At 46.8% G+C, this 26,101-nt stretch overlaps 1 protein-coding gene across 4 annotated transcripts in view; it reads left to right on the forward strand.

Moving 5' to 3' along the window:
* Positions 1-23,856, forward strand: part of VWC2L (von Willebrand factor C domain containing 2 like) — a 52,682-nt gene extending 28,826 nt beyond the window's left edge. For 2 of the 4 annotated variants that reach the window (XM_026852569.1, XM_026852572.1), the window contains one exon: positions 21,799-23,856. In XM_026852569.1, coding sequence (XP_026708370.1) covers positions 21,799-21,947 — 149 coding nt within the window. In that variant the 3' untranslated portion in view covers positions 21,948-23,856. Of the gene's footprint in view, positions 1-776; positions 9,373-21,798 lie in introns of those variants that run through there. The other 2 variants (XR_003398785.1, XM_026852570.1) reach the window with 2 other exon arrangements.
* Positions 23,857-26,101: the final 2,245 nt, after the last annotated feature.

Below are 26,101 nucleotides of genomic sequence, written 5' to 3' on the forward strand. Positions count from 1 at the left end.
AGAGGGGTGGGTTTGAGGTTTGGGGGGGGGGGGGAAGATTCCTAAATTCAGGCTGGGAAACCAGGTTCCTTTTTCAGAGCACAAGCAGCCTGCTCTGTGCTGAAATTAAAGCAGGTGCGGTGTGGCTGTTCCCCACCTGATCAGATTCTTGATGTAACTTAAAAGACCAAAAGTGCATTATTATCCAGCTACATTGCTGTAAACCATTTTGCTGCGAGAGAAGCCTAAAGCCAAATCCTGAGTCTGTGTCACTGTAACGTCAGCAGTGTTGTTTTACTCTGGTTTACTCCAGCTGAGGATCTGACCTGCAAGAGCTAATAATGTCTGGGTGACTCACAGGCAAATTGCAGGAGGCTGGGGTGTTTTGCATGGTCAGACTTTCTAAAAGGATTAGAGATGGGTTTGCTTTCGCTGCTCTAGAAGGTTGAGATTATTAAGCATATCTGTATGAGAAGAGTGGCAGACACCGTCTTCATGTATTTCTAATTTAATGAATGTTTAATGCTCCTTTTATTGGAGCCTACATATATGTAGAGTAGAGGACTTTAACAAGGGGTTGACTTATGTCAAATAATTGATGTCTTAGCTGCTCCTTTTACATGAAATGCAGACTTTACAGAGCAAAGAGACTGTAATGAAAATATGAATTAAAGATTAGAGCTAAGCAAGTCTGAGAAAACTTAGAATTAAAAAAGGCACTTAGAAGTTGTCTGCCCCTGCTTCCTTTCCTTCCCTCTACCTTTTCTACATCTCCATCCTCTCTGCTTCTTTGATAGGGTCATCCTGCATTTCAGCCGCAGCCTTCTGTCTCTTCTACACCTACACACCTCTGTGAAGGAAATCAGTGCAGTAATCTCATTCTGGGTATTACTGTATGTTTGCACATCATCCTACCCTGTTACGCTTGCCAACTCAACCAATCAGTTCAGCTGGAGAGACTAAAAAGTATTTTTAAAGTGCGCTCTTCTTCATCTCTATCCCTGATTTGCTAATGGAGCGCATCCCCTGGGCTGAATGAAAATAAGTGCAAGTTTGGTGGAACCATTTGCCAGAGGGACCCACAGTTTGTTACAGCACACTCAGGTGAGGGTGAAAGAATATTATTTATTCATGGTGGTGATTCTGCTGTGTGCCAGTGGTTGAGCTGTGCTGCCTGGAGAGGGTTCCTGTAGGACAGGCTCGAGGCTGCTACGGTGCCATCAGATATTGCTGGTCCCTGTTGTCCAGAGATGCTCTTCTGCCCATAAACATCAGCATCCATTTCTGTCTACTCTCTTGGCCCACCCCTCTCCCTCTCAGTTAGCTGTCTTCATGCTCTGGTTTTCCATAGGTGTTTTCAGCTCTCAGTACAGGTCTAAGAGGTCAACACCAGTGCTTCACTCCTGCAGCATGAGGCTTTTCTTGCCTCAATTTCTGCAGCACAGGCTGCAAAGAGCTTGACTGGTTGGGAGTAATTTCTTGCTTTTTGTGTTTGTGTTTAGAAAACCCTTCTGCAATGTTGATCTGAATTCATACCTAAGACTGAAGAGCTTAGGCTTGATCGTTAGCAAATAAAAGCCCAGTGGAAAAGAGTAGAGGATGTTGATTTCTTGGCTTTGGCTGGTTGGGTTGGCATGGTTCGGTTCCTCACACCACTGGCCATATTGGTACAGCTAAATAAAGAAGGACCGGGCAGAGCACTTGCCCGCGGGACCCTGACTGTCAGCACTTTGTAATGGGGTGACGCACCTAAGTCACATCACTCAGCCAGCGCTGTTTTAGCAGGCTTTGTATGCTCCACCACCCAGCTGTGTCTTCACCCCAACCCCGAGGCATGTGTCACCCCTTGATGCTAAGGGACCCTCACCCTGCTGGGCTGCAGGGCCATTCTCCTGCTAGCTCAAGCAGTCCAAAGAAATGCATACAAAATAACTATGTCTTGGGGTGAAGAGGGCACCTCCTGGGCTCTGGAGGAGGTCTAAGAAGAAGTGCCGGGTGGTGTGGATGTGGCCAGTTTTTGCCACATGGCATTAGAGCCAGAGGAGGGTCTCATGCCCTGTTCTGTTGCGTCATGGATGTGTTCTCTGAGTGCACAAGAAAAACTGCCACTGCGCTCTTACTCTTTAAGATTTTTGTCTCCAGAAGCACTAAGCCACAAGGAGACTCCATGTGTGGAGACTTGAGGTGCAGGGCTCACACCTGAAGTAGGGACTGGGGAGGAGGGGAAGCATGGAGGAGGGCAGTGATGCACCCCAGGTGATACAGTAGGTCGTTAGCAAAGACAGTGATGGCCCATGGTCCTCAACTTGTCTGTGTCCTGAGCACATACTTCTTTTCTGCTGGTCTGAAGAAGCCCATCCTTTGGGATGTAGGCATGTGCTAGGTGGGTCTCATTGCAAAACATGGCTACTCTCAGCAACCCTGTGTAGGCATGCCTCTATTCCTTACCATTTATTTTTGTACACAAGTTCCTGAAATTTAGAACTGTAAAAATCATGGTAGAGATACAAAAAAAATCAAGCTAAAACTCCCTCAAAACAATGTGAAAAACATCACAGACTGACAGTCCTATCTAACAAACAGAGTTTGAAATCTGCCCTATCTCCAGTGAACTCAGGATGTATGTGATCTGATTGTATGTATGATTTAACCTTATTCTTGTACAGAAGATGCTAACTGCAAGTTAAATTTCATCTCCTAGGAAGGTGGAAAGGCAGTCAGAGCTCCCCTTAGGTATCCCCGAACTCCTACATCCTCATCACATGTATTCCATACCATGTGAGCAATATTACATTTCTTGTTCATGGAGGCTCCCCGGGTTTATTCTTTTCAGGTAAACCGTAGGATGTACATATTCCACTTGTACCCATTTCTGAAATCATAATTGCCACAAGGAATTCAGTAACTAGTTTTAAGAAAAAAAACAACTAGATATGGACCAGTCCCACAGCTGATGTAAACTGTATACCTCATTTTCCATCAACTAAGCCACTTTTTTGTTCCAGTTAAAAATGTGTTTTGCTGGTAGGGAATGTTTGCTAGAATAAATGGAGCAGGAGCTGATGTACCAAAAGAAAAGTACTGCACAGTCCTACACAAGATCTGTTGAGAGAAATGGGTTTGTGTGAAGATGAGCACACAAAGTTCTCCCCAGCCTTTCAAAGCTTGGACTTTTTTCACTGCAGCCGGTTGAGCGTGTTTGAAGAAGATGGGAATATGCTGGTCAGAAAATGCTGACTCACTGAAATGTCCCCAGGAGAAAGGCCAATTATAGCAAACTCACTGTGTGTACATTTAAAAAGGTCGGGAAGAAACCTTGAAATGATCAGATGCCCTATTTTAATGCTTTCAAAACGAACTGTCTCAAATCTGGGAGGGTGGAGGGGGTGACATGATTTTGGATGTAGATCTTTATCATTTGGTACATTTCAAATAGGGGAGACAGAAGTGAAGGGGGTTTTGCCAAATGAATTATTTCAGAGAACCTGTTCTGACTTTTATTAAAATTGAAAAGTGATTATGACTTTGACTTTTCCTCACCATTTGAGTGGGAGAGGAATAGCAGAAATAGCTCTGACTGTGATGGGAAATGTCCTTCAGCCCAGGTAAGTAGTCAGGTCCGGGGTGGGATTAAAATACTCCTCTGGGGCTAGATGTCTTTGGGGCCACCACCTTCCACGCCTGGCCGGAGAGGGCTGCCAGCACCTAGCCCTTCTTGGTAAACTCTCTGCACCTAGCAGGATCAGGCCTGCAGGCTTTGCTGTTTGCATAAAATAGCACCTTGGATTGCACTTTCTCCTCTAATTGAAATGCATGGGAAATGTCAGGAGGCGCAGGTGGAAGGGCCCTCGTCCGATATTGCTTAGGTGCTCCTGAGTCTCATTATCTCAGGTCAGTGCATTTGCCTGGTTTCTGATTTCTGAACCAGCATAGCAGTGTGCTTTCATGCCATCCCCTCTCAGCCCTCACTGCATACAGAAGGGACTGCAAAAACTGGGGAGTAAATAATCCCCCCATCAGTTCCTCGGGCTGCGTCTGAGCAGAGGCTGAGGGACGTGCTGCAGCCGACATGCAGCATTTCAGTGCCAAGCCAGCTCAGCTTGCAAGTCAAAGGCTCTGATTTCATGAGGGCCGAGCCAGCGTTGGGTGTTCCTTCCAGAAAAGCCTCGTCTCTGATCTCTGACTCATCGCAGCCACCGCTGACGTCCAAGGGACTCCTTCTGCATGAGGATTATTCATCTGAACTGGGTCCGCAGCAGCATCCAATGCGTCATCCCTTATCTCCCAGCAAGCAGAGGCTGGCAGCCGCGCAGGCGGTGGGGGCACCAGCCCCTTCCTGACGGCATGGCAGTCACAGACCTGCCCGCTGGGTTATGGATCAGGGCAGTGGTTGCCAGCTATTGATGAATGAATTTCGTTTGCTTTTGTTCGACGCGCCGCAGTTGGTGTGCGTGAGGCTTTGCTACCCTCTCTGTACTATGAGGAAAGCGGCGAGAGAGAATTTTTGGTTACTTTTCAAGCTGTGTCAAATGAAAAAGAAATGTATTGCAGGAAATGTCAAACGGTAATTATTAAGGACTCAGAAAACTGTGATTAAAAATGGAAACCTGTCCACCGTAGTAACAGTTAGATATATTCGCTATGTTTTGCACAGAAACCATGTTTTTCCTTGCCTACATTTGTGCCCCTCTAGAGAGCAAATACACTATGATCCAGTTCCTGAGACTGTTGTTAACTGGCCTGGCTGCCTTGCTCCAAGGGAAAGACCCATGCTTTTTCAGCAGCTGAGGATCTGTCCCCCTCTTATTTCTTCTAACAGCTTGACAATGAAGTTGCTACAAGTAAAAAATATCCAGGGCCATCTCCTGCACCCACATAAGCCAGCCTCACACCCTCCAAATCAGGGAATGCTGCTGCTGTTGCCCCTGCGAGGTGGTACTGCCCCTTGGGATGAACAGCAAGTTCAAACAGCAAAGTTGCAGCCAGCCATCCTCCCGGGTGCATTTATCTGTGATGGGAGCTTGCTTGTCTGGACTAGGAGGGTCTGCACAGTCCCCCTTCATTGCTGCTCTGCCTCCTTTGGTTTGCTGCCATCTTTTTCCAAAAAGATCTTGCCAAAATCTGAGTAAGGGACTGAGAAACATAGAGGGGTTGTGCCTGGTTCAGCTATCCCAGTACTCGATGTGAACCTCCCAGAACACTTTCTTGAACAGTTTCACCTGTTGTTGAGAGACTTCCCTGCCCAAATGGTTGCTTGGGTTTCCCAAGTGGGTCAACCCATGAAGTAAAGGTGATTACTTTTCTTTACAGGTTTAGTTTAACTTACATCTGTGAAAAAGGCTTGAGGAGTGGTGATGGGAGGGGAATGGAAGGAAGGAAGCCCCCAGCAACAAAACCAGGACTTTCCTTACTCATCTTTTGCATGCGGTAGTGGTTTTTGCAGTCTGCATTGCCCCTTCTCCCCCACTTTTTTCTTCCCATCTCAGGGAAGTGCTGCCTGCACTCTCCCTCCTTGGGTTCATGTGTGATCAAGCAAGAAGCTCCTCTTGTAACCATGGGTTAAACAAAGTGCTGTAACTATTCTGTAGCCAGAGACGAGATTAGAGGAGATTGCTGGCTAATTGGGAGCAGCAGCAGTGACCAATCCTGCTTGACAGGTTCACGTGGGATGCTGACAGGCACCATCAGACTGGCTGTGACAGCCTGCACCCAGCAAAGAAGCTGGGCTCTCCCAGCCCCATGGATTTGCCGGGGTTTCAAAGCGGTGTGTGAAAGCTTTTCCTTCTTGGAATAGGATTTGCCAGATGTGAAGGTGATGCTCAAGGTGCATCAAGGAAGTTGGTGCATTTTGTCCTCCCGACTGAGGATCGGGCTTTCTAGGCATGGCCTGCTCTGCTACAGGAAATGTTGGCACAGACTGCCATAAACCAGGTATCGCATGTGCTGGTTGACTGGAGACTCCTAGATGGGACCAACCCAATGGTTCTCCGTTGCTGTATGCATTAACACTGCTGTGGGGGTGAGCAAAGGGGCCACATATCATTGGCTTTCTGTTTTCCACTAATCTGTTGGGAAACAATAAAATAAAATCCCCCACATAAGCTCATTATGTCCAAAAGTTTCCCAACTGATAAGGACAAAGCAGCAGTGAGTCTGGTGGCACCTTGTAATAAGGTGTTATTGCTGTTTTTCTGGGGTGTGCTACACCCCCATCATTTCAGCGTTACCCCTGCTGCCATCACGTTGGGAGGAGATGGCCTCTTGGCGAGGGGCTAGCAGTGAGTCTCTGACCCCTTGCCTTTAGGAGGGAGCCTTTCTGGCAGCACTGGGTAGGTAATCCTGACAAATGATTTAAGGCACCATGTCGCTGGACGGCATCGATAAAACACATCTGATACGCTGTGGTGCCTAGTTGTGCGTTTCACCCCACGGTCACTGAGTTTCTACATTTCTCAGCTGAACTCAGCCGCCATGTCAAGGATTTTGGCTGTGCACCCCAGGAGGGGGATCTCTGGGGCAGAGCAACACCCCACACTTGGACATCAGGAGCCACAAAGTCACCATTGCTACTTTGATTTCTTAATGCAGCCAGGCAGCCCACACGTTAGGAGTGACATTTTTCTTCTTTTTATGTCTCCAGAGCAATCAGTGCCAGTGTGAAGCTCATTTATTTGTCCCTCTCATGTCATCCTGCCCCAAAGGTTTCATGGGACCTGGCCTGGTTCTTCTCCCAAAATTTCGTGGCTGAGAAATACCTTCAATAAAGGCAACAAAGTTTATTCACTGGGTTTGGCAATCACTTCATGGCCCAGGGAAGAACGATGCAAAATAAGAGTCAGGGGGAGAAATAGATGCTGTTTGCTCTCTAAAGCACCCGCTGGAGGTTAACCCAGCTGTGGCCTGTGCTCTCTATAAGTATGTAGTTTCTCTGGGTGATGGCTCACTTGTGATACAGTGCTTAACGGCCCTGTTCTGCAGCGTATGTGCTCAGCTCATCAATAACCGGCCGTTCATTAGGGAGTTGGGTCAGGCTGCCCAGCAGCAAAAGCCAGCTCCCAGCTAGCCAAGCAGGACTGGCCTCTAGCAATGAAAAGCCCCTGGCCTCATTTTATCACTTGGCACTATGGTAATCGGTGGCTTTTAATTAAGGCAGGAGGCAATTGGTTGCGGAGGGCACGGGGTGGGCAGGGGTGCGGGGAGGAATTGACTGTGGTATAAATAAGATGCTGGGGGGAGGAGGAAGGGAAGCTGTACACAGTGAGGTTGCCTGGTGTGACAGCACAAATTGGCTTTGTTTTGACATCGGTGCCCCTCCTTTCCCCCACTTTTTTCCAGTGAGTACAAAAATAGCCAAAAATAAACCTCCTTTGGCCATGCTGCGGTAGGGAGGGGATCTGTCTTGAAAGTGCTGGGGCAATGCTGTCTTCAAAGCGAGCATTTCCCTGGCTTTCTTCTGAGATTAAAACTCTTTCTGAGACAGAGACACTGGTTATTACAGCCTTCTGGATGCTGACTTTCTCACTGCGATCGCTGTAGAGGAATGAAGAAGAGAAAAAGAAAAAAAAGAAGGCAAGGGGAAGGAATACAAAGCCAAACTAATAGAGTAACTTCTGGCATTGGCAAGTTTTCATCTTCCAAGGTCAGCCCTGATGTCGTTTGGAGACTGCTTTGCTCTTTTTAGCAGTTTTGGCTGTTGCAGCCATACGTACAAAGGACCATCTGGAACTCTGTTCCCAACTTTAGCAAGCGTTAACATCAAGTTGCCCTGAGCGCCGTGTTTGCTTGCTGGCTGCAGCAGCTCCGTGTTTGAGCCTGCTCCTCTCATATCCCCAACAAGGCAGGGACTGGATACAACCCCATGTGGAGCAGTCAGCCAAGCAGGGTGTGCACAAAGCCCTCAAGCTTCCCTGGGAATTTCTACCCTCCTTTAGTTGTGGGGTTTGGGGCTGGTCTGGATTTTGGGGTGCTTTTTTTCCATCTTTTTTTACTGCATGTAGTTGTTGAGCTCAGCTTTTGTTATAGGCATTCCAGAGTACAAGAGCATGTTTCATTTTCCAGACTAGAAAATGCTCAGAGGTATAATCAGGTCCTTCCACAGTATTTAATTATCCATAATTAAAGGCATCTACACAAAGTACCAGATTTTCAAAGACTGTTCTTGTGTTACACTGCTAATGAATTAAGTAATTAATTGGCATTGAAAAAAATACAATAGGAAACATCAATCTTTTAAAGTAAAGCATTTTTAGGCGTTTTATAAAATCATTAACTTGTATCAGGTCAGTAGCTGTTCTAATGTCTAAATTCCCCTTCTGTTTTTAAAAAAAATTTCTAAAGGACAAAATCAACACAGGAAAAACAAGGCAGTGAATACTTGCTACAGAGTGTGAAAACACTCATGAATGGGGAATTTCATTTGGAAGTTGCTGACCATCACTTTGCCACCCTGTCCGGCAGTTCCTTCCCCCTGCAGCGCCATGTCTTGTCTCTCTAACACCAAGCTTATCGGTTGCCTGGGGTGGGGTGAGAGGGGAGATGTTTTCTCGAGTTTCCTTTTCCATCTCCCAGGCAGGTAATTAAACTCCACAGACAAATTAAGACATTATGTTTCTGCCATTGTGGTTATTCCCTTTCTCCCAGTAATCAGTCATTTGTACAGATATGCATAGAAGTGGGAGCTCTGCCTCTGTAGCCTGACCTGAATTTATAGGGATGAAAAAAAGGCAAATCCAAAGGCTGGTGCCGCTCGGCTCGGTTAAACACCCTCCAGAAGAGTCCGTCCTTTGACTGGAAGGGGAACCTTTGGTGACCGAATTAGACTTTTAGCTTTTATACATGTACATGTTCATTAAATTCACCTTTCACTTGGGTCTCGTCTGTCTGCGGGCAGTCATTTCTGTTTCTGGCGTTGTGGAGGCCAGGAGGCTGGGCAATGCTGGTGAAGGCAGCAGGACATGGGCTGGCTGTGTCACACAAAGTGTAAAAATTGGGTTCTGCTCAAAATGGGCAGCAGGAAATCCGACAACTCAAACATGAGCCGAGAGTAGAAAGAAATGGTTTTAGCAGCAGCTCTCTTCTTACATGAAAAGTTTTTGCTTTGCTTTGAAGTTCCATTTCTAACGCGATCCCACGTTCAAAACTTTAGTCAGAAAAATCTGTTGCCAGGTGGAAAAAAAATATTGGGACCATGCTGTTGCTCCCAATGCATCTCATGATGGCAGAAAGGCATAAAGGCACTTTTTTACCAATTGACATGTTCCCAGAGTAATCTGGTTTGCAATGAAACTCTCTTTTTCCTAAAGGAGCTGAAGGTTTGTCTTCAAGCATGTGGTTTCCGGCAGCTAAAGAAACCCTTCCTCCCATTGGCAAGGGGTTTATGCAGAGGTTTACTCATACCAACAGGCAACCATTGCCGTGGCTAATGTGCATGGTGGTGTGACCACCATCGTGCATTAACCGCCGTAGTTTCACTATCCAACAGTGGGTTGGGTTTTCAGTAAACTGCACATCTAAATGCACAGCTCTGATAATGTATAGTAATCCTGGTTCTTCCCCCCAGTCCCCCCTGGTTTTTCAATTTTTTCCTCCTGTTTTATACAAAATTAGCACTGTCACAGTTTCCACTTCTTATATGACTGATATGAAAAAAAACCCCACACCATAAAACATCACGCACAGCTGTAGTGACCAAGTTAGATTAAATTTTGGCTTTATATTGAGTTGACATGCAGCCAGCTCTCTTCCATACATCATCTGTGATTGCAGTTAAGGATGAAATACTGTTTTAATTCTTACACGAAATGTGGGGTTTTTTTCTGAAGAAATAAGACATAAAAATGTTAAAATGGGCCATAAAAATCATTAAATTTTCACACCGAGCACAACCAAGAGGTGAGTAAGTTGGCTAAAAGCTCAAAAGATCCAGAGGAAAAGTCCCAGTTGTTATTCTTTTGTTGTTAACCTTCGCCTTTGAATAGAGATACCCAGGCAGAGAGCAAAGACCTGGTACTTTGACAGTCGAGGGCTGTTTTGCCACTTGCTTCCCTAGATAAGGATGTCCCCTCACATCTGCATGGACAAAGAGCTGCAGCTGCTGGCTGGAGCTGCTGCTCCCCACCAGTGCCCGAGGACGGTGCCTTGGGAGGTGCCCCAACAACATTGCAGTGGGTGGGATGAACATGCAGCCAAGCCCCTGGCCACGTCTGCAGCTCTGTGTCCCAATTCCTTTCTTGGGTGACCTGGGAAATACCAGCTGTAAGGGCAAAATCACCTGGACTGAGCCTGTCCCATGGCACACGTTGTCCCATGGCTGCTCTCAGGACCCAAACTGCCAACATGAAGGCAGCAGAAATGCAATGACATGGTTTTTACATATATATATATATATATATATATATATGTATATATAAAAATCTCCACCCTCTGCATATATATATTTTTTACTTAAAGGTTTATTCTCTGGAAGGTCCAACTTTTCCTCCCTTTGGCTGTTGATTTTACTAGTAACTTTGTTAGTCGTTGCGGTATTTATTGGTAGTTTCAGTAACTGATTTCTTTTAAATTAACCTATTTGATACCAGCTCCAAATAACCCCACCTCACCTTATTTGCCGTGTTTGAACCATTAAAAGAACTAATGTACCTTCAGCACTGTTGGAGTTCATTTTGGGAAATACCTATTTAGATGACTTTTTAAAAACCTATTTTTTTACCTGAAACGTTATAATGACCTAGGAGTAACTTTCATTGCCTGCAATTAGAATCTACGTATATTAAAAAATTTTTTTTTAAAAATCTATGGTATTCTCCCAAAGCTTTATGCTGTCTGCAAAAAGATTTTTCAGAGCAAATTCCTTTTGTTTGCTCCAGTAAATGCTGAAACATCCATTTCTCACTTAATAAATGGCTACTGCTGTCTCTGAGGTGTTACTGTTTTCCTTCTTCAACCTTGAATATACACAGTAAAAATCTGATTCAGAAAAGCTATTTTATATGCACAGTATCTGCCTGTGCAATGCTGAGCACCTTGCCTGGTGTGGGTTTTTTTACCATAAGCTAAACTTTTCAGTGCTGATTAAGGTATTTGCACACGTAGATCCTATTAAAATGAAGAAGTGTGTAAATCCCATAGGTGACTTTGAAAATGCCAACCTGCATTTTGTATTAAAAGAGGTGAGGAAAACCCTGTATTTAAGTCTAGGTCTGTAGCCCTGTGATTTGCTCTTCTGCTGTCTGAGAGCTGGTCCTGTGACACACCGTGTGTTGGCTCCTCTGTGACTTCGGTGGCAGTGGTTCAACTTCAGTGCTGCCCTCAATTCGAGTGTATTATTCAATCAACAGAGCAGCTAAATGATTATGAATGTGATATTAACTATTAATTTGCACTGCAGCAAAGCCTAACCCTGCTGGGCAACAGTCCATAAACCACCACTGGATTACAAACCTGGTAAAATGGGGAAACCGGGGGTGCAGATTTTGCAGGAAGTCCAAAGTGCACTCTGATGTCGATTCACTCCCAGCTTTGAGTTTGGTGCACTTGGGATCAGAAACAGGCTGGATGCATGGACTTGGGGCAAATGCCGTTATGATGAGGGAAATACCCTTAATCTAAACCACTAGGAAACGTACCGCTTGTCCTATTTTCTTTAGCATGCCCAGATCAGTTTTATTAGATTATCTGCACTAGTCCTGGATTGCTAAAAACTGATTTAAAAGATTCATTTTCACAGTTGAGGCTCCCAGTAGTTTATTATCATATCTCAATCCACAATATTCCTGCTGGAGGAGGAGTTCCGTTTCTTCTGGGCTTTAATCCTGGGAACTGCCTGGTTTGGCATCCCCCCCGTACCCGCCGGCGGCAGCATCGGCTGTCAGTCATTGGCACTGCTTGTGGCTGACCTGTTTTCTGCAGATGCCTGTACTGAACACACACTTTTCTCCATCATCTCCACGCTGCCTTCCCTGCAGCGAGCTGTGCCAAATGTCTGATCTGGAGCTTTGCTGCCACCACAGCACCAGCAGTGTTGTGTGTCAGAAAAACTTTGGTCTTGGTCCTCCATTGTCATGCTCATCCCACATGCGTGGTGGATGGAGAGAGAATAGGGGCTGCAGTTTTCAGCTGGTGCTTTTTACCTGTCTAAGAGCTGCCGTCTTTATTTAACTTGCTGAGTGATAATCTCAAGTCTGTCCACTCAGTTTAGATCTGTATCAGCTCTGGTAGATGTCACCACTCCTAAACAGACTGCTTTTAAATTGCACCCATAGATCTTCCTTGCACCAAAACATTCCAGCATTTAGTGATGCCTGAAGTTATGTCTCCACATCAAATTAAGTAACTGTGCTATCAATAAGGAGGAGTAATGTGGTATATTCCCTTCTGGATGTCTCCCTGTCCCTCATTTGTTTGCTGCTCCTGATTAAGACAGATAACGAGCTATCAGTAATTTTCTAACCACAGTGCAAAGCGGTGAGGATTAAATCCGTCTGTGTCACTGAGAGCCAGGTCATAATTTAGGGAACTCAAGTGGGTCCCCTGCATCCTTTAGACTCCTAGGCAGCAGATGCTTGGGCCGGTCTGAGCAAAGCCCGGATCATATGAACATCTCTGCATGGGGACAGCCAGAATGTGTCGTGAGGCTACCAGGAGATCCCTGACCCATTGGGCTGGCTGAGACCTGCAGGTGTGTTTTATCTTCTTTATTGTGCCAGCTTCGTCACTGGCAAAAATCAGTGGAAAGGCTCCCATTGCCCTGAATTTAGCTTTTCAGCTCTGTCTCACCTTTTCAGTGCACTCCTTTTAATGATGTAGGGCTTGCTTAGAGGGAGCAACTTAGATTTAGATTGAAGAAGGATACTGTAGATATATATAGAGATATATATATATATATATATTTTTAATGCAGAGATTAAATAACTTTTAGGCATCTTCAGGCACCCAGCAATGTGAATTATGGATGGAAAAATTTCTCATGTAAATAGGCAGTGCTTGAGAAGGGCTGTTAGCATCATCTTGTGAGGAGTGAAATACGCAGGAATGATGGAAAAGAGCTGCAGATCAGCTTCAGAGGAGATTAATTCTTTGGGGCAACGGTGCGCAAGATTGAAAGCTCATGGATGGCTGGGAGATAACCACCAGTAGACTCCAGGGAGCTTTTAGCCAGAGCCAGTGGGGTTTGTCCACAAACAAAAAAAGAAAAGTCTCTCATTTTGCAACATCTTAGATGACAGAGAGAAACTAGGGGCACTTACTGGAGGTGCTTCCTCTCCATGGGTGGATGAACAAGGCAGCAAAGGAAGAATGAACCTTCCACCTTGGGATCACCTCAAGGAGGTGACACGTTACAGTAGCTAAGGGCCATCATCATGCGGTACTCTGCCTGAAAGAGGAAACATCCCAGGCAGAAGGTGGCCTTGTCACAGAAACATCACTTGTTGCATGAATGCATGTATCCATATTTTGGATTCTTTCAGCGGAGAGGGTGGGAATGATAGACTCACCTTCCTGTGAGCTCTTTGCACTGTTTGCGGTGGTGAATGCTGACCAGAGCAGGCTGAGATTTGGTGGGAAAGCTTGCACAGACCACTTGTACTTGCAGGAAAACACTGTCTGAAAGCAAATGAACAACAGAAAAATGTCTGTGGGAAATGCATCTTTCAAACTTCCTTGGATTTGCTTATATCTATGCACACACACACACACACACACACACACACACTCACTCTCTCTCTCTCTCACTCTCTCTCTCTCTCTCTCTCTCTCTCTCTCTCTCTCTCTCTCTCTCTCTCTCTCCAGGTCCATGCAAGGCTTTCTTTTGGGATTTTGAAATACCAACAGAATGGCACTAGGGCCAGGGTATGCTGGGGCCAGCAGTACCCCAGTGCTCGCTCAAAGCTTTCTGTGCCTGCCTTGGTTTTCATCCCTCAACTGATGGGGGAGGATGGGGCAAAAAAACCACAGGGATTTCATCCTGGTATCCACTTGTTTGTGGGCCTGTTGCCAAAAAAAAAAAACCAGCATCTCTTTTGCCTCCCCCCTGCCGCCATTCACTGCCTGCCTCACCACAAGACGGAGCCCCCTTCGTCTGCCAGACGGAGATGCCACATTTCTGGCAGCTGCCATGCCGGGAGGGCTTCCTTATACCCGCAGGACACGATTGCCATCCAACAGGTCTGCGGCAGCATGGAGGGGGGGGGATTAGCAGACGATGGCTTGTTTGTGCTGGTGACCAACTTTCACCTACCCACGCTGAAAACATTGACGTGCTCCAGCGCACAGCGCTTCCAAGCTGCGATGTGCAACTGATTAGCATTTGGGGTGGCAGATGGCTCTGCGAAGTGTTTTGCTTAGGGCGGTGAGGACTGACACCTCCAGCATCCCCCGCCTGCCTGCTGTAGGGATTTTTAATTTGCAGTGCTGAGGCTGGTGTAGTTTGGTAGACTCGGTTCCTAGTCCCTCCCAGAGATGGAGCAGCATCCAGACTTTACTGGGGTGGTGGTTGAGGTGCTGATGCAGACTCCACGTTTGGGTGTAGGCAGCTTCTGAGAGCTTGTCTGTGCCAGAGAAGGTGAGTGGGCTGGAAAGGAGCTTTCAAATTGTTGGTGGTGATCTGGATGAGGTCATTGACCTGCACCAGTCCCCTTTCCAACCCTACAGGAGGTTTGGTGCAGGTTGGGTGGGGATGGACTTGGACTATAGGGCAGTCCAGGGTGGGTATTTTCGCCTAGTGTATGTATTGGGAACATGTGGGATGAATAGATGTCCTCTAATCTGCAACGAGCTGTGTCCTCCATCACCTCTGGGAGCAGGGAGGAGGTGTTAGCAGGGTGTAAATTCACCCACCCACATGCCAGTCACAACAGCCCGTTTCCAGCGCACTCTCAGGCTTTAGCCATGTTTTGAAGCAGAAGCTTCATCTTTGGCCTCTTTCTACCACAAAAAAGCTCCAAGGTTGTTATCTTTTGGTAGGGTTTTCAGCCTTACCCCCTTCCCCACCCCCAGAGTGTTGCCTAATTTAATTTTCAATAAGGCAAGCTCAGCATCAGCAGCTGGCTTCTTTATGTCTCACCTCTGGCTTCACCCGCTGCCTTCTCCTTCTCTCGGGGAGAGTGGGGCAGGCAGTGGTGGTACCAGGCAGCGAAAACAAGACTTCTTCCCGCCTTGACTCATTAATTAAAGCCACAAATTGAGCTCTTTTCTAGCAATCTGAAGTGATCGCATAAATGGTGTTGGCAGAGGTGGAGGAACATTTGAAAAGATCCCGCAGGATCAGCAGAGAGGAGCTGTGTTAACCTCCAGAAATGGGGGCTGTCATTAAAAACAAGATGCTGTTTTTTCTTCCTCTCCCCGAGTGCAGAGTTCAGCTTGGACATGGAAAAAGCCACAAGGTGTGGGCAGCCATTGATTTCTGCCCTCTGTGCCAGAGCCTGGAGATCATTTGTATTTCTGCTGTGTTTGCATCTTTCTCTGTTAGGGAGTTGCTGCAGGTTTCAGGGTGTAATCCTCACCTGGTGATTGCTTTCAGAGTGGTTGTTTCAGCCAAGCAGTGCTGGGCATGTTGGTCACTGGCACTGGAGATCTCATGGCTTATGGTGTGGGATGGTCATGGTGAAGACTATGAGATGCCTGTTTTGTGGAGACATGCAAATAAAAATCCACCCTCCCACTGAGAAGACACTTGGCCACATTCACTAGAAGTGGCTCCCCCAGTTCAACGCAGATCGCCAGCAGTAAGTTCCCGTGCCCTGTTGCATTCAGGGTTGAGCTCCAGAAACAAAATCATCAAGACTCATTCAGCTAAAGGAATGTCCGTGGGGATGTTTTCAGGCTGTATCCATTCCTAAACACTGTTGGGAAACACCATCATTTTCTGGTTATCCCTTGCAACTTCAGTTGTGGGGCACATCACATGGGAGCTTGAGGGATGACTGGATTGAGTTGCTATTTAACAGCTATCCAAACTACCAGTGTGAGGTAGATAAGCATAACCATCAGCACCTGTCTCCTTGATGTTTTCCATTGACTAAATAAGCTAAATTCTCCTGGAGTCAGCCTTAATATTTGCTAAAGGGATGGGAAGGCTCTTAAAGGAGTGGCAGGAGACATAGGGTTATCATCAGAAGATACTTAACTAAGAGGAAAATACCACTCCTTGCTGAAATAGGATGTTGTACCATGAGAAGTTGAAGGTGAAGGTGATGAGCTTCGCTTGACACAAGATGCTATTCACAACAAATCTGAATATCACGGTTGGCCTGAAGTCATTCGTGCTTGCTTGCGGTGCTTAACATTTGATTTCCTTTTATTGCTTCTTTGCACACATGAAGGTAAATTCAGAGCTGCTGTAAGCCATGGGCAAAGCCCTTGAGTTCAGTAAAACCCACCCAAGAAACAACTGGGATCAGTGTGCAGCCTGCAGCCCCCCAAGGCTGGACTGGTGTTCAGCACCGAGTGACTCCAAAGTATCAGCGTGACTCTCTATGCTCGTGGCATTGGAGAACATCAAACACCACGCTCCTGCTATTTCCAGCTTTAACTCGGCATCCATGCAGGGTGCTCTTGAATTCACATGTTTTTCTCCACATCCCCATAGTGCTGTGGTGGGAACCGTGCAGAAGATGCAGTTTGGTTGTGAGATACTCTTCTTGCATTTGGGCTGTAAGTTTTTTTCCAGCATGAAAAGGAGGATCAGATTGGGGGTATTTCGAGTTTCTTTAAAGCACACTGTGCCACAAAGTCCTGAGAGGACTTATCTCACACCCTTGGGTAGCATTGCATGATGTAGCAGGTGCATATTAATGCCCACAAGTGGGATTAGACGTACCAGGGGTGCAGATCAGCAGCACAACGTGGGTCATCACCCAGGTATCTGCTCTTTCGGGTATGGTTGCAGAATTTACCATCACACCTCCCAAAAAACCAAACCATGATTTTTCTACATCTCTTCCATCAAAACAGCATCTGAATGTCCCTAATATATCTCCATAAAAACCTTCGCAGTTGTTCTAGTAAACAGCCTGGAGTGCTGTGGTCTTTTATGAGTATTAACTATGTTAAGCAAGCAAATCTCACAATTACATTGTCTGTGGGAGCAGCAAACTTCTCCCATCAGTCTCCCAGAGCAAGGAAATGAGGGTGATCACTGTCCTGTTTTCATCACAGTCATGGTTTAAGATGCTTTTACAAAGACCAGGACGACAGCCCGACAGCCCTTGCCCAAAGCAGCTTCTTGTTCCTACTGCTATTATCATAAGTAACCTTCTTGATGTGCTTGACATGTCATCAGATATTTCTGAGCAGCGTCTTCCTTTGAATAATAATAAAAAAACCCACATTGCTGTGCTGTTCTGTCTCATTCTTTGTGATTTTTTACATCAGTTTGGCAGATCCTGGTCTCAGCCTGTTCCTGTAAGTAGCACAAAGCCACGGTGGGAAAGATTTAAGACAGTCCCCATCAGCATGGTGTTGGGGCACTGAGCTTCTGAAATGTTAGGAGGCTGATCTAAAGGAGGGGAAAAAATGTTAGAGAAATTAAAGGAGTCTGGTTAGCTCTGCTGCAGAGCAACAAAAGGACTTGGTTTCTTGCTGTGGGATCCAGTTGTGGCTTTAAGGGCTGCAGCTTCTCTAAGGTGCATCTCAAAGCCACACAGCATCCCCAGGTGCTGGACGTTATCTCCAGCAGTGCATTAGCCGTTGGCTCTATAAAAAGCCAAGGTCACTGGAAAACTCCCCAGTGGCTGTGCTGTTGCATAGAGAATGCCACTTGTCTGGGGTGTGTTTTCTACTAAATTTCAGCAGTGCAGTGAGCCTCTCCAAGTGCATCTTTCTTGTGCCTCAGCTGCAGGTGTGATGCTCACTGCATTCCGTTTTGGACAAACAGGGTTCACTCTTACAATATTAAGGTTGAAAAAGTTAGAAAAAAAAAAGGGGCTGGCTGATAGCAGTGATGCTGGAAAACTGGATTTCAGGCAGTGAGAATTTAAGTTGAATTATCACAAATGGAGTGGAAATTTTGCCTTCCATTAGAAATCCATATTTCTGTAGGGGTGAAGCTAGAAGCAAGGGGATAGAGGATACAAAAATGCTCCATCCAGCTTGCTGTGGTGTACAAAAGAAAACATTCCACTCTGGCAATGCAGAGGTGACTAATCTGAGAGAGTGCTGGGGAAGAAAGGGTCCAGAGCAGTGGTAGTGTTGGCCTGAATTAAAAATATTAAGGTCTGACAGAAGAGATGGATGTCCTGAAATGGCAGCAAAACATCATGTGAGAGGGCAGATGTCAGTAGAGCCTAAAGCCAGGTTTTCATCCATTTTGCTAAGAAAAAGGAAAACAAATCCACTTTCTGCAATTTTTCCCTTGGTTAAGCCTCTGAACACAGCTTCTTCCTTAGGTGTGCTCAGGTGGTGTTTAGCCGGCCAGCCAGGGATGCTCAGTGTTGCTTCAGCAAGGGTGGTTTGGCTGTCCTCCGATGTTCCTCTCAGCCTTCAGTCCCTACAGTTTATCCAAAATACCCGTAATTTTTCTTCTTCCCTTCACCCACCCTCTTTGTAGGGGGGATGGCAGCATCCCAAGGATTTTCCGTTAGTCATGGAGGCGCTTGCCAGGTCCTTCCTGGCTCAATAGATGCCAGAGATCAGAGGGGCAGATTATTAGTGTTTAATTACTATTTTGCAGAGCTGCTCTATGTCCTTGGCTAGGGCAGGGATGCTGCTGCTGTGGTGCTGGCCCCAGAATGAGTGATCCCCTCTCTGCCAGGTACCTCAAAGTCATGGGTCATGCTTTTAGTACATCCACCCCTCTTTTCCTTGTGGTGTCTGCTTTCTGCTTCTGGGCTCTGGGATGGGGTCATTAATGAGAGGTGTTTAATGATTACCTTTTTTCCAAATGACCCCCCCCGGGGAAGCTCAAGAGGGAGAAAGGACCTGGGACTCCTGGGAGGAAGAGGAAGGGCAACTGTGGCCATGATGGAGCAGCCATGAGATGGATAGATAAACAGGATGCAAGGAAAAATAAGCTTTTTTCTCCAGTTTGCAGTACCCCATCAGCTAGTCCCAACCTGTTCACCCTCAGCTGACCGTGACCCCGAGCCATGCTCTGCCCCTGCAGCATTTCAGCCAAAATGCTGTGACAGGGGTGCACAGTCCCCAAATCCCAGCCAGGCAGTGAAAGTTGGCCCACCTGTGAGCGTGCAAACATGCCAGCTCCCATCGCCACTGGCCTCCTGCATTTTCAGCCTTGTTGAATGGGCCAGCAGTGCTGTAAATCTGCCGTCATTCAGCACCCAAAGAAGGTTGTGTCTGTAGATGTGTATGGGTGTCAAGGCAGTATTGGCTTCTCAAATGAGATGATTAACAGGCAGCTGCAGGGCAACAAGAGAGAAAACAATCTTCCCCTTTCCTTGCCACCCTAATCTCCAGAGGAAGCTTTTTCTTTAAATTTTAATGAAAATGATTTTTTTTCTCTGGGAGCACGGAGCAGGCTGTTGTATGGAGGCTGCCCATCCTGGGTGACTGTGACATCAGCAGGCAATCAGAGCATTGTGGTAAAGAGGGACAGGCACTTACTTCAACTTTAAATACAGCTAACTACAACTGTTGGCATTTTCATTGCGTTTGAACCCTGGACATCTAACGGCAGCAAATGAGCTGACCTGATGGCAAAGCCCACACTGGATGACATAAGAGAACAACACCCACCAGACTTGATAAAGCAGAGAATTAAAATCTGTGGTGAGGAGCACAGGTGGCGACACAGCCAGCCCAGGGACCCAAAAGCCGTGGGAAGAAGTGACTTCAGTGTGTGGCCAGACAAATAAAGCAGTTGGGGTGACAGCCTTTCAACTGGGATCATGTCTTCCAGAGAGATGCCAGCTTTGGAAATCTTCAGCTCATGACCAAAACAGGTCATGACTTTTTCAAGCACGTGCATGTAAAGAAAAGCACATACAGAGTATATATGTGCAGATATGGAGTTTGGCTTTTTTGTATCACTGCGTGTCCTTGGCTGATAACTCCTGGCTTTGAAGTTCTTTGTACTATGGAATGACTGAGGTTGAAGGGGACTTTTGGAGGTTGTCCAGCCCAAAGCCCAGCTCAAAGCAGACTTAAAACTTCCCCACAGCCAGCGGACTGCTCCTCACTGCCAGCAGATCAGTGTAGCCTGACCACTAGCTCAACAAGTGGTGTTGAATTTCCTCATTTGGAGCAAAAGCCTGCTTCTTCCTGGCCTCCTGTCAGATTCACATGCTGGCCAGGCAAAGGAGGAGGCACCATCCCCACTTCATGGAGAGACACAGACCTTCCCAGTGCCACAGCCTGCATTCATGGAAGGAAGCAGCAGCCCTGGGGTACACCCAGTCACCCCAAATTCTGATACAGGAGCGATCAGAGGCAATTTTCTCAGGCCATTCTGTTGTGGCTTCATTAAGATGGATGTGAAAAGTTGCTGTAGAGCTGCAGTTGAAGAGGCCTTTATTAAAGACAGGAGGTCACTTCAACACAAACGTTCAGGCACCGTTTGGCTTGACAGCAACCTGAATTGCCTACGTCTGGTTAAGCTCAGCCCTGTCAAACTTGTGGCCTGTTGAGCTTAAAACCTAAGGTCCTGAGGAGCATCTTAATAAGGACAGGGCACTAATAAATCAGGGAGATGAAATTAATTTCCCTGAGACTATAAAACATGAGACCCCAGCACTGGGTTGGCTACAGCTCAGCCTGTTTCTGGCCCCTATTTTCCCTTTCAAACAGTCTTAAGCCTTATTTTAAACACTAACAACTTGTCTGTAATTTCATGTCTGTACACGCTGTCATCTTTTGAATGCACCTCGTGCACCAGAGACATAGATTAAAGCCGGTGGCCAGCCAAGGGGTGACATTTCAGGGCAGCACTCAAGTCATGAGACACTTTTCAAATGTCTTCATGCTTCCCTGATGGCCACGAATGCGACCGCCTCAATTATTTTTTCCCTGTGCTGCTGTCTCTGACATTAATTCCCAGCACTAACTGATGCAGGAGTGAGAGGGGAGGAGAAGAGGGTTTGCAGAGGGACAGTGGGGGAATGGGTATTTGTAGGGCTTTTACGAGAAGGAGGAAAGTAAGGCCCTTGCTGCTTTGCTACTCAGCTTTGATATTGTATAATAGAGAAGACAAAAAAAATTACCAATAATAAGCAGATCGCCCTTGAAAAAAAAAACCAGATTTTATCAGAAAGCTTATTTATGACATGAATTATTTTTGTTACTTTGATGCTATAAATCATTTATGATTAATAGCCCCAAGGTGGTGGGTGTCCCTGAGGTTACCGGGCATTCGGGCACAGCTGCCATGGTCCTGGGGGATGAATCGGCTCCAGTCCCTGCAGCCCAACACAGGCTCACCGGGCTAGAGCAGTTAAGGCTGGGCTGTGTCCTAATGCTTGTCCCTGTGGTCTTGTCCGTCTTTCAGCGAAATCTTAGGCAATGAGATCCTAAATTAGTGGGCAACTGTGTAGAAAAAGCTGGGTACATCGATGGGGCATCCAATGCTATTTATACTAGAGGCTGGGTACAGAAACAGGAGAAGGAAAGTTTCAATGCCTTTTTTTTCCTTCAGTGCCTGAGGGCAGCCAAAAAAATAATACAAGTGATCAGCACGGGGCAAAGGCTTGGCACTGAGAAGGCTGGGAGCACTGCTGCTGATTTCGGCAGCAGCGGCGCTGCATCCAGAGCACAGCAAGGGGCTGGGGCTGAGCACCTGCCTGCTCCCAGGTGCTTCTAGCAAAGTTGCTACACCCATCTTAAATCCAAAAAAGTATTTATTTCTATTATTGCTTTGTGTTTTTGCAGGCCCGAACTGCTTTGCAGGAACCACAATAATTCCCGCCGGCATCGAAGTGAAGGTGGACGACTGCAACATCTGCCACTGCCACAACGGGGACTGGTGGAAGCCGGCGCAGTGCTCCAAGCGCGAGTGCCAGGGCAAGCAGGCTTTATAGTGGCAAAACCCCCCGCCAGCAGCACCGCCAGCCAAACCACCCACTGATGAAGATGACGATGATGACAATGACGAAGGAACGGCTTTGACGCTGCACACATGTCCGACCTCCCGCCAGCTGCAACGGGGTCACCAGCAAAACCTGTGAGGGTTTCACACAAGCAGAGATTTTACTCATGGGGAAGGGTCTCCCTCTCCCCACTCTCCTGCTCTTCTCTCACTTTACACATTATGTATCCAGTATCTAGGTATCTACTCTGCTTTTGTAATTATCAGTGCTTGATAGGAGGCGGTGATCAGATTTGGGGAGGAAAAATGAAAACCGGCCCACGCAAGTTCTTGGACTGGTGCCACCTCCAAGATGCCAATTGATTCACCGCTCTCACTTTCTACAATGTGGATCGCGGGGTTTTTCACGTTTATTTATTTAAGGTTTTTTTGCTATTGTGATTTTTATTTTTTTTTTTAAGCCTCTTCCTAAGCTGGGGTTGTTGGGGCAATACAGCTATGAGTGAAGTGATGGATCATTTTTATCGTGTCTATAAGGGGGGGCCCGCTAAGGACAGGAGGTTGGTAGAAATTAAAAGGGGAGGAAGGGGTTAAAAGAACCCACCCAACTGGAATGTAACCTGCAGAAGGACCGAGGTAGATGCACAGGTATGCAACCAGACAGCCAAGACACAAGCTGTATCTGTGTTACACTTTCTCCACTGAGTGGGGACAATAAAGTCAAAGACACCTACACAGTCACCATGACCTTGATCGGAGCACGAGCCAACACCGGCTGCGTGGGCAGGTGGGGGCAGTGAGCCAAAAGCACTGGAAAGGCACCGAGAAAGCAATATCTTCCCTGGGTTGCCTCTGTGTGATGCCTGGCTGGGGCATTGGTGGCCAGGGAGGGAGGAGGGAGCAGAGGGAGGAAGGTCCCACTTGCGCCCCAGCTCCGCCAACTCCTGGGCTGAGCCCCAGCCCTGTTTTGCCAGTGCCGAGGCTGCTCTGGCTGGGTTCATTGACTTCAGCAACAGCAAGACTCGGCCACCACAAGTCAGAATTAAGATAGCTGATCCCCCACCGGCAATGCCTGTCTCCCTTAAGGAAGTATCCAGAAATGTCCCATTGTTGTGCCAGCACTAAACTGGCTCAGCTGGTGGGTGAGACCCTTTGCTGCAGCACAAAGGAGCTGCCCTGGCTCTCCCCCAGTCCCAGGGGCATCCCTACTGCTGGGGATAAAGCAAGCCGGGGGGCACGGGGGGGCTGGGGATGGGCTGGCTGCATCCACAGGAATTGGCTCCTGGTGAAGGGTCTCTCTAGGAAGCAGGCTATGTACCTGCCTGCCTGCCAGGAGGAGAGGTCCCCGCAGCCCCCACCAGCAGCAGAGGGTCCCCTTCAGGCTTTTTGGCACCGCCGCCTCTTGCTTTCTCAGGCTGCAGCTTCCGAGTGATACTGTGAGAGAAAAGCCACCAATGTCATTTCCTTGCTCTGCCCCGCCCAGGTGAGCGCAGGAGATGATCCCATCACTATCCACCTTTGGTTTGCTGATTTTTGGTCATGGCCGTGACCATGAGTGATGGTGCTTACTTTGCTCAGACTTCAGTCCAGCACCTGCTCTTAACAGCAATGGCAGCATCCTCCACCAAAGCAGATCAGCACAGTCGGTCTCAGTTTATGCACACTGTTGCCTTTATACTTTTATTTCTTCCCCATTTTTGTGTTTTACCAGAGGGCAGGGGGTAGGACGAGCACTAGCACAGTGATGGCCATACTTTGGCTGAGCATTGGCTTCCTGCAAGTTGAACCGGTACCATTAAAGAAGTCATCACCACATTTCTTTGTAAGCTGTTGCCTGTCAATGACTATCCAGTTTCAAAATTTTCAAACAATAGTGTGCCTGAAACTAGTGAGAAAAAAAACAAAAAACAAACAAACAAAAAAAAACCTGTAAAAAATTGGGGGGTCTAGAAACAATATTTGATGTGTAAAAGACTATATTATTAAAAAAATTATTTTGTTAAATATAAAGTGTGTGAACCAGCAAAAAAACCCCCAAATTACATATTTGTGGTGTATTTTACTCTGCCGATCTTCTTCCCCTCAAGCTCTCAATTCCCAATCCCATCCGTTTCTCCAGCCCCCAACTCTTTGCAGCATTGGTGAGTATAGCTGGGCTGGGAGGAGTGGGCTTGGAGCCTGGAAATATCCATGAAAGTCCTACTTTGGGGATGGGATGGGTTGTCCAGGGAGCTCCTGAGCAGTAAATCAGCTTTGCTTTGTCATATGATATGTGCCAAACTGGGATTCCCTTTTGGAGAGCCATCGTGGACCAACACAACTCCCAGACTCTCGCTTTAACCTCCATCTGGTTTTATTTTTACTGGTGCCATTTTATATTTGATGCCATTTCCTGAACATGGACATTTGCTTTCAGTTCACAAACTCCATTTGGTACCTTCAGATGCATCATTATTTACACTGATTAGTAGTTACTTTAATTAATTACAGCTTAATTATAGTAGTTAATGTTTGTACAGTGCTTGGAACAAGTACAGCACTATACGTGCCACATATTATTGTTCATTATTAATTAAGCACCATCTCCATTCCGTGCTGTGCTACTTCATTATTTCCCAAGGAGTCGCGGCAGTGCCCTTATTCCCACCCAGGAGTACTTTACTCCCGGCTCCCACTGGGGTGCCGTGGGGCTGGCTGCCGTGCAGCACAGGAGCAGAAAGAACAATATCTTCGGTGAGTGGGACTGCTAAGAATCATAGGGACACTCAGGTTTTTTTTTCCTTTCACCCTTTCAGGGCTTTGAGTCTAAAAAATAGAAGAAAAAAAAAAAAAAAGCTGATGGCAGGGGGAAGCCCCAAGGCCCAGTGAGCTGGAGTGTGCATTTGGGTGAAATGAGGGGGAAGCCCTCCCTGCAGATCCCATCACAGATGTTTCTGTGAGCTCCATGGGATGCTGGCTTGGACTGTAGAAGGGATCCAATTCCCCCAAATCCAGCAGCGTTAGGCACGTGGTCCCGCTGCTGGATCCTGTGGTTCTCCCCGAGCACCAAGGCAGGGGCGGGGCGAGGTTTGGGGTCACAGGGAGGAACGATGGGCACAGATCAGCTTTTCTGGGGTTTTATGTGGGAGAGTCGCTGGTCATGGGTGGGCAGTGTTTCCACAGCACCTGGGGTGCTTGGAGCAATTAGCCCCAAAAATCATTGCCACTGGCTCTGCTTTGCAGGAGCCTGTCTCAGGCCAGACAGGGTGGATCCAGAATTGAAATCCTGTTGAGCACTCTCCAGATACGCTATTTTTTTTATGAACCAAAGAGTTTCAGCCTCATCTCAATCGCCTTCTTTTTTTTTTTTTTTTTTTTTTTTTTAATGTTTTAGTTCATTTCTCCCTTTAATTAATCACAGCTCTGGGCCAGCCAGACCCATTAACTACTCTTCTCATTTAGACCTTTCAGAGATGCAGTTGCAGATGCAATTTAATTTGTTGACCCATGATCGATAGCAATTAATACCATCTCTTTAATCTTGTTGAAAGGTTCGTCTTGGGCTTCCAGAGGCTGCCATCTCAAGGGAAAGGTGTCCGATACATATGTTATTAGATGGGGGAGCACAACCTCCTACGCAAGCTGTCCTTTCCATCCTCCCAAGCTGACACTCTTGAAAATGCAAGAGTTATTTCTGGGAGATGGAGAAGAGGAGAGGGTGGACCAAGGTTAGTGAAGATGCTGAGGGGTAGAGAAAAGAGCAGGGGGCTTGGTAGAGCAGAAAGTAGGAGAAGGTGGAGTTGATGGGTTAGAAAGATGAGGGTTAGAGGGTAGCACGGGGGGAGTTAGGAACGATACAGCAGCCTAGGACATGTGGATAGAAAAAGGAGCCAAAAGGTCACAAACTGGAGCAAAAGAGCAAGTCAGAGAGCTTAGAGGCAACACTGTCAGCATAAGTAACGGTGAATTTTGCAGAAGAAATACACCCAGAGCCAGAAAGATGATTCTTCCTCCTGGGGTGCTTTACACCCAAGTCTCACTTTGATGTGATGCCATTTTTTGCCCCGCAAAGTGCAGCAGCTGTGTACAGCCTCCCTCTTCTTCCAAGCAGTGGGAAAGCCCATCCTGAGAGTATCAACTTTTCCCTGTCTCCATTAATATGCCATT

Source organism: Athene cunicularia (assembly GCF_003259725.1).
Source record: "Athene cunicularia isolate RWA chromosome 7 unlocalized genomic scaffold, athCun1 chr7_part1, whole genome shotgun sequence".
Taxonomy (NCBI): domain Eukaryota; kingdom Metazoa; phylum Chordata; class Aves; order Strigiformes; family Strigidae; genus Athene; species Athene cunicularia.